The sequence below is a fragment of the Chrysochloris asiatica genome, unplaced genomic scaffold (genome assembly GCF_000296735.1).
Source record: "Chrysochloris asiatica unplaced genomic scaffold, ChrAsi1.0 scaffold00207, whole genome shotgun sequence".
NCBI classification, from domain to species: Eukaryota; Metazoa; Chordata; class Mammalia; order Afrosoricida; family Chrysochloridae; genus Chrysochloris; species Chrysochloris asiatica.
Genome location: NW_006408725.1, coordinates 5,078,316 through 5,097,264, shown reverse-complemented (window position 1 = coordinate 5,097,264; position 18,949 = coordinate 5,078,316). Strand labels below are relative to the sequence as shown.

The 18,949-nt window shown below is 38.4% G+C and overlaps 1 protein-coding gene across 1 annotated transcript in view; it reads right to left on the bottom strand.

The window, feature by feature from the left end:
• The window catches only part of MROH9 (maestro heat-like repeat family member 9), a 257,235-nt gene that overhangs the window by 83,389 nt on the left and 154,897 nt on the right, over positions 1–18,949 (bottom strand). Inside the window, exons 6-8 of the mRNA XM_006872660.1 lie at positions 15,096–15,231; positions 8,470–8,591; positions 4,348–4,497 (exon numbers count right to left, since the gene is read on the bottom strand). Of these exons, the coding sequence (XP_006872722.1) occupies positions 4,348–4,497; positions 8,470–8,591; positions 15,096–15,231 (408 nt within the window). The remainder of the gene's footprint in view (positions 1–4,347; positions 4,498–8,469; positions 8,592–15,095; positions 15,232–18,949) is intronic.

The window sequence follows — 18,949 nt, the reverse complement described above, 5'->3', positions numbered from 1 at the left end:
TTATATATTTTGGCGCTCTTTCATTGGTAGCATAGATATTTAATATGGTTATTTCATCTTGTTCAATTGTCCCTTTAATCATGAGATAATGTCCATCTTTATCTATTATGCTGGCTTTTGTCTTAAAGTTTATTTTATCCTAGATTAGCACTGCCACTCCTGTTTGCTTTTTATTGCAATTACCTTGGTATATTTTTTCCCATCCTTTCAATTTTAATCTGTTTGTCTCTGTTTGTGAGATGCGTCTCTTGCAGATAGCATATTGAAGGATCTTGTTTTCTTATCCATTCTGCCACCCTCCGTCTCTTAACAGGTGCATTCAATCCATTTATGTTCAGTGTAATTATCGATAGGTATTGATTAGTTGCTGTCATTGTATTTGTTTTTTTGTGGTGTTGCTGCTTCTTTGTTCTGTGTGTCTTTTTTTGTTGAATTCATGATTTTTGTGTTCTTTTTTGTGCATTTCCTAATAGTTTTAATGTTTTCATATTCTTCTTGGATTCTCCTTTTCTTGGTATGTTGTGAAGTGTTAATTTTCTTTGAGGTTGCCTTATAGTCCATTGACTTTTCTGTCCATTTAGTGCAGTCTATTTTATCCTGTAATCGATCTGACCTTCTCACTGTCTGGATCTCTGTTCCTACGTATTCACCTTCTCTTGCATTGTACTTGTTTTGGTCATAGACTGACCTCCCAGAGTCTATGAGTTTGTTCTTATAGTTTTGTTTTGTTAACAATTCTTGTTTCTGTTGACTTAATTCAGGGAGGTGCTGCCACGTACGTCAATCTTTGGTTGTTGTCTGTTCTTGTTGGTTCTAAGTCCACAGAACTCCCTTTAGGATGTTTTGTAGCGTAGGGTTGGCTTTGGTGAAGTCCCGTAGTTTCTGTTTATCCTCGAATGTTTTGATTACACCATCATATTTGATTGATAACTTTGCTGGATAAAGGATTCTTGGCTGGCAATTTTTTTCTTGCAGGGTTTTATATATTTCTCCCCATTGTCGTCTTGCTTGCATGGTTCCTGCTGAGAGATCTGAGCTTAGTCTGACTTGCTAGCTTATGTTTGTGACCCTTCTGTTTTCTGTTGCTTCTTTCAGAAGCGTCTCCTTGTCTTTGAGTTTGGAGAGCTTGACTATGATATGTCTTGGTGATTTTCTTTTGGGATCCACTCTTCCTGGACTTCGTTGGGCTTCTGGTATGTTTATCTTTTCACTTTTGAGGATGTTAAAGAAATTTTCTTCCAGCAGTTCTTTGACTATTTTCTCTATGGACTCATGTGATTCTTCTTGTTCTGGAATGCCAATAATTCTTAGGTTATTCCTCTTCATGTTGTACAACATGAATCTTAGACCTTCCTCTGAATTTTTTACCCTTTTTGTGTTTGTTCTTCTATCTTAGTGGTATTGAGAGACTTGTCTTCCAGGTCACTTATTCTTCCTTCCATTTCATCTATTCTACTCTTCTGCCCTTACAGGGTGGTTCCTATTTCTGTTATTTTATTATTGATTATTTGGACCTCTTTCTGTAGGTTTTCGATTGTTACCAATGCTGTATCTATCTTGTTTGATTGTTCCGACTTCTTCCTTATTTTTCTCAACTCCATTGTAAAGTGTTTTGAAACATTTTATAATCATTTTTCTGAATTCTTTCTCAGGCATTTCCAAGGCCTGCTCTACTTCCAGCATTGAGACCAGGTCTACTTCTGGATCATTTGTCTCAGATATTTTATCTTTTTTCTGGACATATGCTGATATGGTCATCTGCTTTTGCTTCTTGGACATGTTTAATGTTTATCTGTGGCCCTAATACTTAATTGAGTATGTATTCTGGTAATTTTTTATGTGTTCCGATTGCTTCCAGGAAGATGTGATCAGGATGTGGTCTTCCCTTTTCACTCTTCTTATTGCTTAACTCAGAGTAAGTTTCTCAGATGTTGCCTGTTTCCCTGGTATATGACAGCTGGTATTGGTTGTTGCCTGGGTTTTGGTGTTTTTAAAGTGTTATTGCAGCTTGGCTATTTGGCAGCAGTTGCTGATTCTTGTCGTGTAATGTAGGGAGACAAAGAGTCCTCCGATAGCAGAAGGGAGGCTATGTGACAGCCAAACAACCCCAGTCAGGTAGAAAACAAAACCAAAGTCAAAATAAAAAACAAAAGCGATAACAAAGCAAGACACAAAAAATAACCGATGGGGGGGGGGGGAGGAAAGAAATGCAGCACCAGCGAAAACAAGATTGAAAACAGCAGTCTCTAATCACACACACACACAAAGACCCAGAATAGGGTTTCCAAGGAGCAGCTGGTGAGCTCGAACCACCAACCTTGCAGTTCAAAAGGCTTTGCATTCTGGCACATTAACCCACAGGGCCACAGCAGGATTGCTTTGTTACTGGTCGTAAAAAACAACTCAAGTCGTCTCAGCTTGGGCTTGTCTGCACCTTGGTGGGCGGGTCTGAACTTCGGAGGCTGGGCAGAGTGCTGGCCTAAGCCGAGGGAGTGGAGGGTGGGGGTAGTAGCTACAGGTAGATGGTGTCTGTGTCTGATGATGTCAGAAATGACTCTTTCTGTCTCCCTGTGCCATGGGCACCCCAAATTGCCCTATATCAATGCTGATAATGCCTATCTTGGGAATGAGGCCCCGCTGGGAAGGACTACATTAGTTCCTGTGGCTCCGATCGCTCTCTGGGAGCGTCCGCCCTCTGAATGGGTCCACTGAAGCCCCACACTCCAAGCTCTGCAGTGGGCGGAGATAGTCCCTGGAGCGGGAGCCAAGTGCAGGCGGGCAGAAGCTCAAAATGCCTGTAACTCCTCAGCAATTCGATCTTTTATAAAAGCAAGTTCATAATGTTGGAGCCTAAAGTCTTATGTTTGCCCAAAGGCTGTCTGTCTACCAGGAGGGGGCCTCCCCTGTGCAATACCACCCACCGCTTTCTCCGGAGCCTGCATACCTGTGCTGGAAGTCCTTGTGACTCTTTTTCAGTCACATTTTATGCTGCTATTTCAGGAGAGGGAAGTGAAAGTCTAGCCTTCATGTTTTTAACCAGGCTGGCTATGCAGTCCCATAGGGCTTGTGTTTAGGAGGCCCTCATGTGTCAATGCTCTTATAATTCTTAATTATATTGATTTTGAACTTCTGTTTTGTAGGTGAAATCCCAAGGGACAATGGAACATATGTGTGTGAGTCAAAGAGATGTACGTAATATAAGATTGTTGTGGTTCCTGCACATCCATTCATATACAGCACTCACAATGCTCTGTGAGCACAGAATCCAGTGGAACCATGATGTGTGGATGTTCAGTGGGAATCATAGCTAGTACAAGGTAAGCATCTTATTGAAGCCAGTACAGTAATTGCACTGAAAACAATGACACTGAAGGAGAGGGAAAGATTGAGCAGCCTTGCATTCAGTACTTCAATAAGCTGAAGTCAGACAGTATTAGAATGTGTGCATGCCATGAAGTGAAATAAAAACAGTCAAGTTAGTTTTGTGGTGTGTTTCCATTGTTTTAGTAAGAACATAATGTAGGTAAACGTGAGTTATGAAATATGGATTCAATAAACTTGATGATTCTCATATATAAGTTAAATGTGCTTATATTTATATCTATAGCTAGAATTTTACAATATAAACCTGAATGGTGATATTCATGTTAATATAGTTTAAAATTTTCTTTTTCTTTATTTGTTGTTAAATGCTGTTGAGTCAGTTCTGACCCATAGCAACCCTGTATACAGGGTCTCTGAGGAGCAGCTGGTGAAGTTGAACCACCAACCTTGAAGTTCAAACCAAGCTTGCAGTCCAGCACATTAACCCACAATGCTACACTAGGACTTGTTTACTTAGAATGACATTACATAGCAAACAAAAACATGATAAGTTGAGAAGGGGAAAAACTAAAAGGGTAGAAATACTTTATGTTACTGCATTTAAAGTCAACTTTTTCCTGTTTTGAACAGGGAACCCCACATTTTCATTTTGCATTAAGTCCTACAAATTACATAGCAAGTCCTAGATCAAGCTGAGAACCCTTAAAAACATTTCTTACAGGTTACACAGGAAATTTAAATGATAGTGATTCTATATTTATCTCTAGTGACTTAATTCATTAGAATATCTGAAGTAAATATGGAAAATATTATGATTTGGTGTAATGGGGGTTGGGTACATAAATGTTCATGACATTATTCTCTAGGCTTTCCTAGATGCTTGAAATATTTCACAAAAACACTCTCATTTTAGTAAGATGACATAATGAGAAATGACAAGAAGTATGGATGAAAAGAAGTGTGCAGGACAGGCAAGAAGAGCACTGTAGGGCATATACTCTGTGTTATTACAAATGATCTTACCATGGTGACCTTGTCAGCATAATGTTCCAGAGTCAATTTCAGCATGCAGGCTGCCTCAGACCTAATTTTATTATTATCTTTAGACAGTTTCATCATGAGATTCCACACAAAATCAGTCAGCAATGGTGGCATTAAGTTTTGTCCGACATGCTGAAAACAAAAAAGGAGAATTGTGACTTCAGTTCTCACACCCACACCAACATAAAAGACCATGAAACTCAGGTGTCTGAATGGAAGGTGCAGGGCTCATAGGGATGCATTATGGCTCTCTTGGGCTCTAGGAGCATTAGCCTTCAGGTGTCACCTCCTCAATAAAATTGTATTTAAAAGGTTGACTTTACAACTGCCTTGAGATTGAAAAATCAATTAATCCATTAAACCAACAAAAGAGTTTCCTTTGAGTTCACTCTGACTCATGGCTACCTCATGTGAATCAGATTAGAACTGTAATAGGTTTTTAAACAAAATCTAAATCACAATATTATTATGGTATTTGATGAGTAATTTATAACAGAATTGAATAGGTTATTTATTGATGACTCAATTAGTTTTGCAAAATAACCAGAAGTTCCCCATGAAGAAGCAGCATAACAATTAAGAATCACCTACCTCATTTGCAATCAACAAGTATTAAATAAAACAATACAAACTGCTATACTTGGGAATAATAAGTACAACTCTTATTAGGACAGATGAATGCTCTCTATATCATTTACTCTTCGTTTCTCTGGGTTTAAAAGAAGGAGGCTTATATATTTATTTTTCCACCACTTGCCTGTCATTTTGTCTTACTGTACTGGCTTATGTGCTGCTATGATGCTGGAAGCTATGCCAGTGAAATTTAAAGTACCAGCAGGGTAACCCATGGTGAACAGGCTTCAGCTCACCTTCCAGATTAAGACAGATTAGGAAGAAGGAGAAGCAAACTACTTCAGAACTTTTAGCCACTGAAAACCTTGTGAATATCAGCAGAATACTGTCAGATATAATGCCAAAAATGAAAACATTATAAATAGCCCCAGAATATTGTAAGATATAGTGCTAGAAGAAGAGCCCCTCAACTTGAAAGGCACTCAATACAACTGGGAAAGAGCTACCTCCTCAAAGTAGATCTGACTGGGATGACAAGAATGAAGTAAAGCTTTCAGGGACTTCATTTGCTGGTGGGACACAACTACAAATGAAGAGAAACAGCTGTGAACATCATTAATAATCAGAAGATGGAATGTATGAAGTACAAATTTAGGAATGTTGAAAGTTATAAAAATTAAATGGAATGCATAAAGATTGACATCTTAGGCATTAGTGAGCTGATTGGCCATTTTGAATCTGACAATCATATGGTTTATTATACTGGGATTGACAAATTGAAGAGGACTAGTGTCACATTCATCATCAAAAAGAACATTTCAAGATCTAGCTTGAAGTAAATTCTGCCTGTGATAGGATACTATCCAGTCTGAAATTGGTAAAACAATCATGATGTGATGATAATTATTGGTGATTGGGATTTAAATGTTGGAAACAAAGAGGAAGGATCAGTCACTGGAAAATATGGCCTCGGTGATAGAGATGATACTGGAGATTGCATGATAGGATTTTGCAAGGCCAATGATTTATTCATTGCAAATACCTTTTAAAACAGCATAAAAGGCAGCTGTGCACATGGACCTCACTAAATAGAATACACAAGAATCAAATTGACCACATTTGTGGGAAGAAATGGTGGAAAAGCTCCATATCATCAGCCAAAACAAGACCAGGGGATAATTGCTCATATGCAAGTTCAGGCTGAAGCTGAAGAAAATTAAAACACATCCATGAGAGCCAAAATATGACCTAGAACATATCCCACCTGAATTTATAAATCATCTTAAAACAGATTTGATGCCTTGGGCACTAATCACAGAAGACCAGAAAAGCTGTGGGTAACATCAAGAAAATCATACAGGAAGAAAGTAAAAGGTCATTAAAAAGATAGAGAAGAGGGGGCGGGGCTTGATGGTGGATAGGTTAGAAGTGCAGTGAAGTTAGTCATCAGCAATACTACAGAATACCAGGCGAAGTAGGTTCAAAGCAGAGCTGCAAAACTCTGAACCACATATGTAGGAATATTTTAAAAATCTGAAGGCTTATAGCCAGTGGAATTCGTAGCGGAAGTAAGAAATCATGTACTTTTGAATTTGACAGCCCTGGCAGCCAGGGCAAAAACTTGGCAAGACCAAATGGCAAGACCAAGTGGGGAAATAGACCCACCATGGAATAATGCCACAGGAACCTCAGAGCAAAGGTGGACAATATACTTTGTTGATTTTGCTTTGTTATGATTTTTTTTTTTTTTGTATCTGTTCATTGGCCCCCCACTGTTTGTGCACCTCCATTCTGGTGACTAGAGGGGTACCTGAGCGAGTGGACACCCCACCCCCACCACTGGTGGGTTCTTCTGCCATGCATGTGCACAAATACTTTCAGCCCAAGAGCTGACCCCAAACTGTTTTTTTAATAGGGAAAAGGCCAGAACAAGGGATGTGGAGAGGGAAAGAGAGTTTAAAAACAAAACAGGCCTAAAATAAAATTATATCCTGAAATAGGACATTAAAATCATACTCATCCCTTTCTGCAATTATAGACTACAGTATCCAATCTAGTTTTTTGTTGTTGTTGATGTTGTTTTGGGTGGTTATTTTTTTCTTATGTTTTTTGCTGTTGCTGTTTTTCTGTTTTGTGCTCCCCCTTTTACCTTTCGGGGACTCTTTCTCTCCCTATATTACCCAAGAAGAGATAGCAACTGATGCCATATAGTCAAGCTACAATCACACTCTATAGAACACCAAAACCCAGGCAACAACCAATACCAACTGCCATACACCAGGGAGGCAGACAACACCTGTGAAAGTTACTCTGAGTCAAGCAATAAGAAGAGTGAAAAGGGAAGCCTGCATTCTGATCACATCTACGAGGAGACAATCAGAAAGCTTATAAAATACCAACACACACTCAATTAAATATTAAGGCCACAGATAAACACTATCAATGCATCTAGTCATAGATAATTTTTACTGCACAATATAGTGTATATAACAGTGTTTGCCTCTGTTGTCTTTAACTCTTGCACTCCTCTCAGTGGCTTCTTCTGCCTCCATCACTTTATTTTGTCAACCTCCCTCTTACTGTATATTGCCTTTCCCTTCACCCAAGTTAACACATCTACCATTTAGCCAGTAACTTATGCTCCTTTTCTTCCCCTTTTCCCTTCAACCATCAGAGAAAGTTTCTTTTTGTTTGAAAACCTTTTCTCCACTTTTTACAATAGTCTCATTCAATATTTGTCCTTTTTTGATTGACTAATTTCATTCAGGACTCCTGGTGTGGTGCTGCAGGATAATGCTCTGGACTGCAAGGTTAGTTTGAACCATACAGTGGGTGATTCAAACCCAATAGCCACTCCTTGGAAACCCTATACAGAGTCGCTATGAGTCAGAACTGACTCGATGGCACTTAGCAACAACCATTTCCCTCAGTATAGTGTCTTCTAAGTTCATTCATGTTATGAGGTGTTTCATAGATCCATTGTTTTTCTGTATTGTTGGAAAGTATTCCATTGTGTGTTAGTACTCTAATTTACTTATCAATTCTTTCACTGATAACCATTTAGGTTGCTTTCTTCTTTTTGCGATTGTGGATTGTACTACAGTGAACATGGCATATACCTATTCGTGCCATAACTCTTATTTCTCTAGAATATATACCAAATAGAGGTACATGCTGAGTCATGTGGTTTTTCTATTTTCAACATTGAGGAAGCATGAGATATATTTACTTAAAAGTGTAACTTTTGTAATTAATTGCCAGTTATAGTAGTAATAAGGAGCCCTGGTAGCATAGTGGATTACAAGCTGGGCTGCTAACTGAAATATCAGCAGTTCAAATCTAACTATCACTCCTTGGAAGAAAGATGAGACTTTCTGTTCCCATAAAGATTTAAAGCCTTGGAAATCCTATACAGACAGGGTTGCTGTTTGTATAGGGTTGGAACTAATTCAACAGCAAACCACCACTACCACCAAGAGTACTAATACACTTTTTTTAAAAAAAGTTATAGGACAAGTGAGGCTACATTACCTGAGCAATTTTAGCTTTGTCTTGTTGCAAGATCTTGGGAAGGTACTCCAACTCAGAGGGACAAGATGTGATGCTATGCCTTCCAGATTTTTTATAGAATGTATATTTTTCAAAAAAATCTGCTGTATTAAGGAAAACAATTTAAGGATTTAATTTGATCACCATTCATTTTATGGCATTGCAATCTCCACTTTTCTTTTCTGGGCCAATAACTGGAGCTCTGGAGTTTTCTGAATATTTAATATGCTGCTAGCAGTTTTGTTGTGTTGTTAAGTGCTGTTGAGTTAGTTTCTACTCATAGCAACCCTATATAGGGTTTCCAAGCTTATAAATCTTTACAGAAACAGAAAGCTCATTTTTTTCCCAAGAAGGAAGAACTAACTGCTGGGTTCGAACCACCAACCTGTGGTTCACAGTCCAGTGCATAGCCTACCCAGCCACCTCGCTCCAGATATATATTTGTTGTTGTTGCTAAGTGTCGTTGAGTCAGTTCCGACCCATGGCGACCCTTGTGTGTGTGTATATATATATATATATTCCTGGTATAGCGCTGTGGGTTAATGTGATAGACTGCAAAGACATTTGAACTGTAAGGTCGGCAGTTCAAGCTCACCAGCTGTTCCACGGAAACCCTATACAAGGTTGCTATGGATCAGAATTGACTTGATGTCACTTAACAACAACATATATATATAGTTGTTAAGTTCTGTCAAGTCAGTTCTAACTCATAGCAACCCGGTATAGGGTTTTCAAGGAGTAGCTGGTGAACTTGAACTGCTGACCTTGAGGTTCAAACCGACCTTGCAGTCCAGCGCATTAATCACAATGCCATACCAAGACTCTCTCTATATGTATTTAAATATACTGGTATATGCAACCATCAGTTTATGTATTCACCTGTTGAACATTAGGGTTTTTGTAATACTAAAAATACTAAACCTATAATGTTTATTAAATTATGCTTTTATGTTTGGCTATTACAAATAAAGGTGCTATAGACATTCCTGTACAAGTTGTTTTATAAATACTTGTTTTTACTTATCTTAGATAAATGTTGTGGAATGACTGGGTCACATGGCAGATATATGTTTAACTGTTTAGGATATTGTCAAATCATTTTCCAAAGTTGTTTTTTCATTTTACATAGACACCAGCCATAGCTGAGAGTTCAGTTGCTTCACATATTGCGAATACATGATATGGTCAGTTTCTTTAATATGATTGTTGTTGTTGTTAGGTGCCATCGAGTTGGTACCGACTCATAGCGACCCTATGTACAACAGAACGAAACACTGCCTGGTCTTGGGCCAGCCTCACAATTGTTGCCATGTTTCAGCCCATTGATGCTGACACCTGGCCAATCCATTTTTTGGGGGGTCTTCTTCTTTTTCTCTGACCCTCCACCTTACCAAACATGATATCCTTCTCCAGCCACTGGTCCCTCCTGACAATATGTCCAAAGTATGAGAGACCAGGTTTGGCCATCCTGGCCTCCAAGGAGCACTCTGGCTGCACTTCTTCCAAAACAGATCTGTTTGTTCTTTTGGCAGCCCATGGCACTTTCAATATTCTCCTCCAACACCATAACTCAAATATGGTCTTCCTTATTCATTGTCCAACTTTTGCATGCATATGAGGTTATTGAGAATACCATGGCTTGGGTCAGGCACACTTTAGTCCTCAAGTGGACATCTTTGCTCTTCAACACTTTAAAAAGGTCTTATGCAACAGATTTGCCTAATGCAATACGTCATTTGATTTCTTGACTGCTGCTTCCATGAGTGTTGATAATTGATCTAGGAAAAATGAAGATTGACAGCTTCAATCTTTTCTCCATTGAGAAGAATGTTGTTTATTGGTTCAGTGGTGAAGATTTTTATTTTCCTTACATTGAGATGCAATCGATACTGAAGGCTGTGCTCTTTGATCGTCATCAGTAAATATTTTAAGTCCTTTTCACTTTCAGCAAGCAAGGTTATGTCATCTTCATATCGCAGGTTGTTAATGAGTCTTCCTCCAATCCTGATGCCACGTTTTTCTTCATAGAACCCAGCTTCTTAGATTATTTGCTAAACATCCAGGTTGAATAAGTATGGTGAAAGAATACAACCTTGTTGCACACCTTTCTTAATTTCAAACTAGTCAGTGTTCCCATGTTCTGTTCGGACAACTGCCTCTTGGTCCATGTACAGATTCTTCATGAGCACAATTAAGTATTCTGGAATACTCATACTTCTCAATGTTGTTCATAGCTTATCATGATCCACACAATCAAAAGCCTTTGCATAGTCAATAAAGCACAGGTCAACATCTTTCTGGTATTCTCTCCTTTCAGCCAAGATCCATCAGACATCAGCAATGATATCCCTCATTTCACGTCCTCTTCTGAATCCAGCTGGAACCGGCTGCAAGCATACATTGACAGAGAACTTCCCGAGGTTCAAGCTGGATTCAGAAGAGGATGTGGGACAAGGGATACCAGAACTCTAGCCACCCTGATTTTCTGAACTCCCAGTCTGTCTCTTCAACTGAGAGAGACCATTTGACTCTGCTACAGCTTAGAAACTTACTCTAGCTGGTAACCTCAGGCAATTGTGGGACCCAAAATATGTGTTTCCATTTCTCAGCAATCTTCATTCTTTGTTATCCAACTTCTTGAGAAATATCTTTATATCTATAATTGGCTTTTATTTCAGTTATTTCTAGAGGAAAGTTGTCATGAATTGAATTATGTCCCCACAATTTGTACTTTGTGCCAATTTAGATAAGCCATGATTCCCATATATGTACCTGTCCTCCATTTTGACATCTAATACAGTTATCCTCCATTTGTGATGTATTGTAAATCCTGACCTCTGTGTTAGTTAAAGGAGCTCTGGTGGCATAGTAATTACAAGTCAGGCTGCTAATCTCATGTCAGCAGTTGGAAACCAATGATTCCATGGGAGAAAAATGATGTTTTCTGCTCCTGTAAAGATTTGCAGCCTTAGAAACGCTGTACAGGGTTGCTATGAATCAAGCTGACTCTATGGTACATAACCACCAGCACACGTTATTGAAACAGGATTGTTGTTGTAAAGCGCCATCAAGTTGGTTCAGTGTAGTATGGCCCTGTATAGGAGCAGTTGTTGAGTTTGAACTGCGCACCTTGTGGTTAGCACTCCAGTGCTTATCCTACGGTGCTGTACTGTGTTATGTTAATGAGGATTTGGTTATATTTGCTATATTAATGAGGCAGGAACAGAATGAGATGCAACACCCTTACTGAGATCACAGTCGTGATCCAACGTAAGAGAAAAGATGAGGCTGCCTGCTCCCATAAAGATTTCCAGTTTTGAAAACCATAGATAGGGTCTCTATGAGTCAAAATCAACTCAATGGCAGTGAGTTTGGTTTTGGTTTGCATATGGTAGGTCTAGCTTTAATTTTTGAGGAATCACCACACTGTTTTCCACATAGACTGTGTCATTTTGTATGTCCTCCAGCAATGGATGTTTTTGTTGTTGCATGCCACTGCATCAGTTCTGACTCACAGTGACTCTAAATAGGCCTTCCAAAACTGGTACGTTTAAACTGCTGTCCTTGTGATTGGCTGTCCATTGCTTATCCTACAACTCCACACCAACAATAGATAAGATAATCTTACCTATCCTGTTTTTGTTGTTGTTGTTAAGTGCCATCAAGTCATTTATGACTCATAGGGATCCTATGTACAACAGAACCAAACACTGCCCAGGCCTGCACCATCCTCACAATTGCTGTTATGTGTGAGTCCATTGTTGCAGACACTGTATTAGTTCATCTCGTAGGGAGTCTTCCTCTATTTCACTAACTCTAAATAGAATCTTCCTCTATTTCACTAACTCTCTACCAAACATGATGTCCTTCTCCCAAACGGATCCCTCCTGACAATATGTCCAAAATATGGGAGATGAAGTCTCACATGCCTCGCTTCTAAGGAGCATTTTGACTGTACTTCTATACATTTTGGCTGTGTAGAAACCTAATTGATTTTTGTTTGTTGACCCTGAAATTTGCTAAATTTCTCTATTATCTCTAAAATATGTTTTGTTGACTGTGGGATTTCCTATGTACAGGATAATATAATCAGTGAATAGAGATAATTTTACTTTTTCTTTCCAATATGAATATTTAAAAATTTATTTCTCTTGTCTTATTGTTCAGTCTGGGACTTCTAATACAATGTTGAACATAAAGGAATATTCTAATATAATACTGGATGGAATTTGTCCTCTTCCCAATTTCAAGGGGAAAGCTCTAAGGCTTCCTCCTTTAACTATGATGTTAGATGTTGACTTTCCATATATGCCCTGAATTTTACTGAGGACTTTCCTTTCTATTCCAGTCTTCTTGGGGGTTTTGAATTCTTTTTCTGCCTTTGCAGAAATGATCATGTAGTTATTTTCCTTTCTTCTGTTGATTTGGTGCATTCTAATGATTGAGTAATTCCTGAATTCTTGGAATAAATTCCACTTGATCATGGTATATTTCTCTTTTAATATGCTGTTAGATTCTGTTCACTTGTATTTTGTTGCTGATTTTTTTTCATCTATATTCATAAGAGATACTGGCCTGTAGTTTTCTTTCTTGTGTTGTCTTTGGTTTGGTCATAGGGTTATGTTTGCTTCATAGAATGACTTGTTGTTGTTGTTAAGTGCCATTGAGTTAATCCTGACCCACAGCAACCCTGTATACGGTTTCCATGGAGCAGCTGGTGAGCTTGAATTAGGAAGAGCTTAAATAGTATTGTGGTAATTCTTCTCTAAATGTTTGGTAGAATTCTCCAGTGAAATGGTCTGGTCCAGGACTTCTTTGTTTTTGTTGGGAGGTTTTTTTTTTATCAATGATTCGATCTCTTCACATTTAACAGTCTGTGGAAACTTTCTATTTCCTCTTAAGTTCATTTGGGTAGGTTTTGTGCTTCCAAGAATTTGTTCATTTTTTGTAGTGATCCAATTGTTGCAGTTCAGTTATTCATATGTTATAATCCCCTTTATTTCTATTTGGTCAATTGTGATGTTTTGTTTCTTATTTTTGTTACTTGCATCTTTTTTCTTTGTCAGTCTTGTCAATTATATAGATATTTAAAAAAAATAAAATTCTAGTTTTATTGACTCTTTTTACTGTTTTTCTGTTTTTTATTTTATTTCTGTTCTGATATTTGATATCTCCTTTTTATGGTAGGTTTAGGTATAGTTTGCTCTTCTCTTTCTAGTTCTTGGAGTTGTTGAGTTTGGATGCTGATTTAAGATCACTCTTGTTTTTCCATGTAGGCATCTGTAAGTTTCCCTTTGAGTACGGCTTTTGCTGCATCTCGTAAGTTTTGGTACGTTGTTCTTTCATTTTCATTTGATTCTAAGAAGTTTGTGATTTCTGTTTTGATTTCTTCCTTGGCTGATTGGTAATTCAATACTGTGTTGTTTACTTTATAGATGTTCATGTATTTTCCAGGTTTTTTTTGTTTTTGTTTTATTTTGTTTTTCTATTATTGATTCCTACCTTCGTTATGTTGTGGTCAGAGAAAATATTTTGTATGATTTCAATCTTTTAAAATTTATTAAGACTTGGTTAGTAATCTATTGTCTGGCATAGACTAGAAAATAATCCCAGTGTATTGGAGTGGAATGTACGTTTTCCTATAGGTATGTTAACTCTAGTTGATTTATAGTGTCATTCAAGTCTTCTGTTTTTGTGTTGCTCATTTTCTAGAAGTTCTGTCAAATCTAATCAGATTTTGTGGCAAGAAGATATTAATAACTTTCCTATTTGTTCACAAAGTAATATAATAGTTCCATGATAAAACCAGTCCATCTTATTGGTAATGGGAAAATTGAATCATCCTCTAAATATCTTGCACTTCAAAAAAATTCTGGTGATTTGTTTTCAGGGTTTTGATGACTTCAAAGGCAAACTTTCATATTTATAGATGGGTCTTCCTCTAACCTTTAGGGTATATTCCTTTTTTAGCTAGCTTTCTTTAAGTATTCATATCTGATCTGGGAGAAGCATGAATGTGCTGAAGTAACTCTAGTCTTTTCTCTTTGCTCTGAGAGCTGCACATGCCCTGAAACCTGAATGAGAAATTGACAGTCACTTAATAAAATTAGTGACATTTTACATGGGAAAATGCTTCTTTTTTGGAGTCCATTGGTAGCCTTTCTCCTTCCGCTCCCTCCCTGACAGGAGTCATTGCTCAGCATTCCTGTTCCCATCATCAATGCGCAACACTAGTATAAGCACAATAGGACTTTACAGATCTCAAAGCACCAGCTATAGTAGGCACTATATAGCATTACTGGACTTTCTTAACAATTTAAAAACATATTTTAGAAAGTGAAGCTATAGATCATGGGGTAAAATTTAGAAATCCACATACATAGAGCCTTCTTGGGATCTATAAGTAGATTAATTGTTGCTAAGTGCCATCAAGTCAGTTCTGACAGAGACCCTTGTATAGGGTTTCTAAGAAGCAGTGGAAGGGTTTGAACTGCTGACCTTTTGATTCGTAGTTCAGTGCTGATCCTACGGTGTCACATCAGGAGTCCAAGTAGGTTAACTAGGGGCAGATTTTTAAATACCTTAGAAAAGTGGTGAGTTATTCTTACCATTCTGATATTGTGCAATACAGAGGAGGTGATACATTCCCAAGGACGCTTGTTGTGTAATTTCAGGATTCGAATGAGAACATAAAAGACACAGTTCTGCAGCCAGCTCACCCAAGCACGGAGCATCCACACTCATCTAAGAGAAATAAAGGAGAAAAATGCATTAGCGATGTGTGGTCAACATTAAATATCTGTATTTGCCCTTCTTATATGAATATATCTAACTGTAAATAGAGGCTGAGTTTCAGAATTTGGAAAATCTGTATTAAAATTTTTACTCTTTTGCTCAGCCTCAATTTCCTCATTTGTGAGAAGAAGATAAAAAAAAAAAAATGTGGTAACAGTTATTGTGAGTTAGCATTTATGACAAGACAGTTCCATGTAAAGAGGTTGGGACTAAGAATGATTCAGTTAATGTTAATTTCTTCTGCATAAGGCAAGTAACAATTTACAGGTAGCAGATTCCCAGAGTGCCAGGGAGGTGGTGAGTGAATGTCTAAAGCATATAGGCTTTCTTCTCCACACGTCAAATAGTTCAGGTGGCTCTAAATTACTGGAAAGTGCCGCTTTCCCTCCTGGGATGCTCTTATTCTGACCAGAAACATTCTTCTTCTTCTTTTTTTTTTTCAAATTCAGAGAATTTATTTCTGAAACTAAAGCTACTGCTACAATCGTAATGTATAGTTTTCTCCCAGAACTTTCTGAATATATTTTTGTTGTTAAGTACCGTGAAGTCAGTTCCAACTCATAGCAATCCTGTATATGGTTTCCAAGGCTTTAAATCTTTCTGGGAGCAGAAAGTTTCATCTTTTTCCCTCTGACTGGTGAGGTAGAATCACAGACTTGTTGTTCACAGTCCAGTGCTTATTGTATGGAGCTACCTCAGTGTGGACACATAGATGGCTCAAATATTGAGAGTTTCATCTTCACTAACTGGTTTGGCAAGATCAAATATTAATGAGAAAGGAAGTAGAGGTATTTGAGAAGCGATGACAGGTGGAAGAGGCATTTTGATTTTATGAACAATTTTTTTCCCCTTCAATTTCATGAGAGTAACTTTAAACATGCAGTCCTAGTGTGGCACTGTAGGATAGAACACTGGACCACAAAGTCAGTTTGAACCATTAAGGTCAGTAATTCAAACTGACCAGCAGCTCCTTGGAAACACTGTACAGGGTCACTATAAGTTGGAACCAACTCAATGCTACTTAACAACAACTTTAAACATGTAAGTTCAGCAAAATGATGACATGGCTATAGGGTCTTCTTGTCTCTAAGATTAGTGGTTACTTCTCCTAACTCTTGATGATTGGAAAAAATGTTGGTGATAGAAGTTAAGGTCCAAATGAAACCTTTAGGGGGATCCCAAAGCTGGTTTCTTTTTACCTCCTCCCATGCCCTTTATCCCTGCTCGCATGATTTTTGGCCATCCCACATCTGTGCCTCTGTCTCTGTATCTCCCTCTCTCACACACATACTCATTTCTAAAGAAGAGCTGGAAAGTGACCTGCATCATGGTCAAGGATATAATTGACTTTGATGGTATCAGAGTGATGGTATCAGTAGGAGAAGGAAAGATAATAAATCTCTTGCTTTTGTGGGTGTTCTCCTTGGATTCTTTCTACTCATACTCCTGTGTAGAGTCCTAGTAGGATAAGCTGTAGGATAAGCACCACAAGGTTGGTTTGAATCCCAAGGTCAGCAGTTCAAACCCATGAACCACTCCTTGGAAAGCTATACAGGGTTGATCTGAGTTCGAGCTGACTTCACGGCACTTAACAACAACAACAACATATTCCTGTGTGGAGTCTAACAGTAGTAAGACCACCTGGACCTTCCCCTTTCAGGCCTATCACCAGAGAATTTAGGAGCAGACCCTGTAGCTGCCTGTGCTCTTTATGGAGATGTGTTCTCTTTCTCTCAGATTCTTGTCGTTTAATTTTCAGTTTGTTTCTGTTTCCACCTCATGGAAAAACTCTTAAGGACTACCATCACACTATGACCAAAGGAAAAAGGAAGAAGAATTGTATTTTTCTATTAGGCACGATGTTGTTTTGTTGTTGTTAAGTGCTGTCAAGTTGCTTCTGACTCATAGCGATCCTGTATAGGGTTCCTGAGGAGCAGCTATTGGGCATGATGGTGGTGGTGGTTATGTGCTGTGGAGTCAGTTCTGACTCACAGCGACCCTGGACAGGGTTTCCAAGGCTGTAAATCTTTACAGGAGCAGAAAGCCTCATCTTTCTCCCTTGAAACAGCTGGTAGTTTCGAACTGCTGAGTTTAAGGTTCTCAGCCCGATTTGTAACCACTACGTTACCAGAGCTCCTATTGGGCATGATAGGTAGGTGGAATACTACTCATAGCTTAGCCCACTGAAGTTGGGAATCATCTATAAGGATGTGGCCCTAAAGTTTTACTGCTTTCCAGTTTTTGCCTGATTATCCCAGCTCATGAACTTACGGATGTATAGTTTTTGTTTTGTTTTGTTTTTTCAGATGAGTTGCTTTAATTCCAGGTGGTACAGAATTCTGGGCATAACAAAGATTGAAGAACAGCTCTGACAGGATTCTGGACTGGGTTTACTGACCACACAGCTAAGACAGGACTAAAAAGATAGACCATTGTAGGATTTCTTTTCTTCTTCTTTTTTTTTTTTTTTTCCTTAAAAAGTTTATTCTTAAATGTACAATAGGCTCCAAGACAACACTTCAATCTAACTCTAGGTGGCAAGAGCTGTCCTAGCAGGGAATTCACATGTTTAAGCAGAAATGGAATCAAGGGTTACCATTGCCACAGCCACAAAGAACAGCTTATTTTTTGCCAGATTTTTTAATTCCACCGGTGACCAGGGACCCTTCCCCGTGGCCTTCACTTGTAGCTCTTCGACTTTCTTCTGCCCTTCTTTTTGTTTCTGCTTGAAAGCCGTGCCTTCCTCATCCATTTCCTCTTTCTGATTTTTGGGTTGTTTCAGGGGCTTCTTTTTACCACCTTTGTGGCCCGACATGGCACCTGCCTCCCCTTCCCCAGGCCTGCCACAGAAAGCAGCCTGGATGTAAAGTTCTTAGCAGATATTTTTGTAAATTAAGCTACTATCAATTTCTGTCTATTCTGTTTGCTAGACAGGGTCGGTCTAGGTGTGTGTCTCCAGCAGAGTTGAGGAAGCCATGTCTAGATTGCATTTCTACTTATTTTAATTCACTAATAGCAACGCTTGAGGAGCTATGGTGTGACCTAGACTAAGCCAAAAGTGGAGTAAACTGCATGGACCCAAATGCCCACTCATTCTGCCCTGCATAGTCCCTTCAGAAGCATGACAAGCAGAGTCACAGCTCTTCACTAGATTTCGAGGACTTTTAATTTAATATGATCCTGCTTTAATAGAAAATATATCCAAGTATTCCTGCAAAGAAGTAAAGAGTTAAAAACTGGAGAATAGTATCTTCTCAAAGTACACTTTTAAGTCTAAGTATTTCTTCTTAGTTGTTATTTTTTTCCCCCTTTCTTTTTTTCCCCCCATACAAAGCATATGGTATCCTTTGTAGATCTGGCTTCTCCCATTCCTTATCTTAACAATAATTATAGTTTCAGGTATTTAAATTCTAGAAACAACCACTTCTGAGTTTTTCAGCTGCTTCTTCAGAAGTTATTTCTGTAACTCTAAACAAAGCACTTCCAGTCTGTCTCTGATATCAATTTGAGACATTGTTTATCTATTCGTGCCATGTTAGGTTTTAGCTCACTTACACTCCTCCACCTTGCAACAATCCTCTCAGTACTGTTTTTTTTTTTTTCCTTAAATGTTTTATTGTGAATTATGTGATAGTTTACATGGGAGAACATTAGTTTTACATTCATT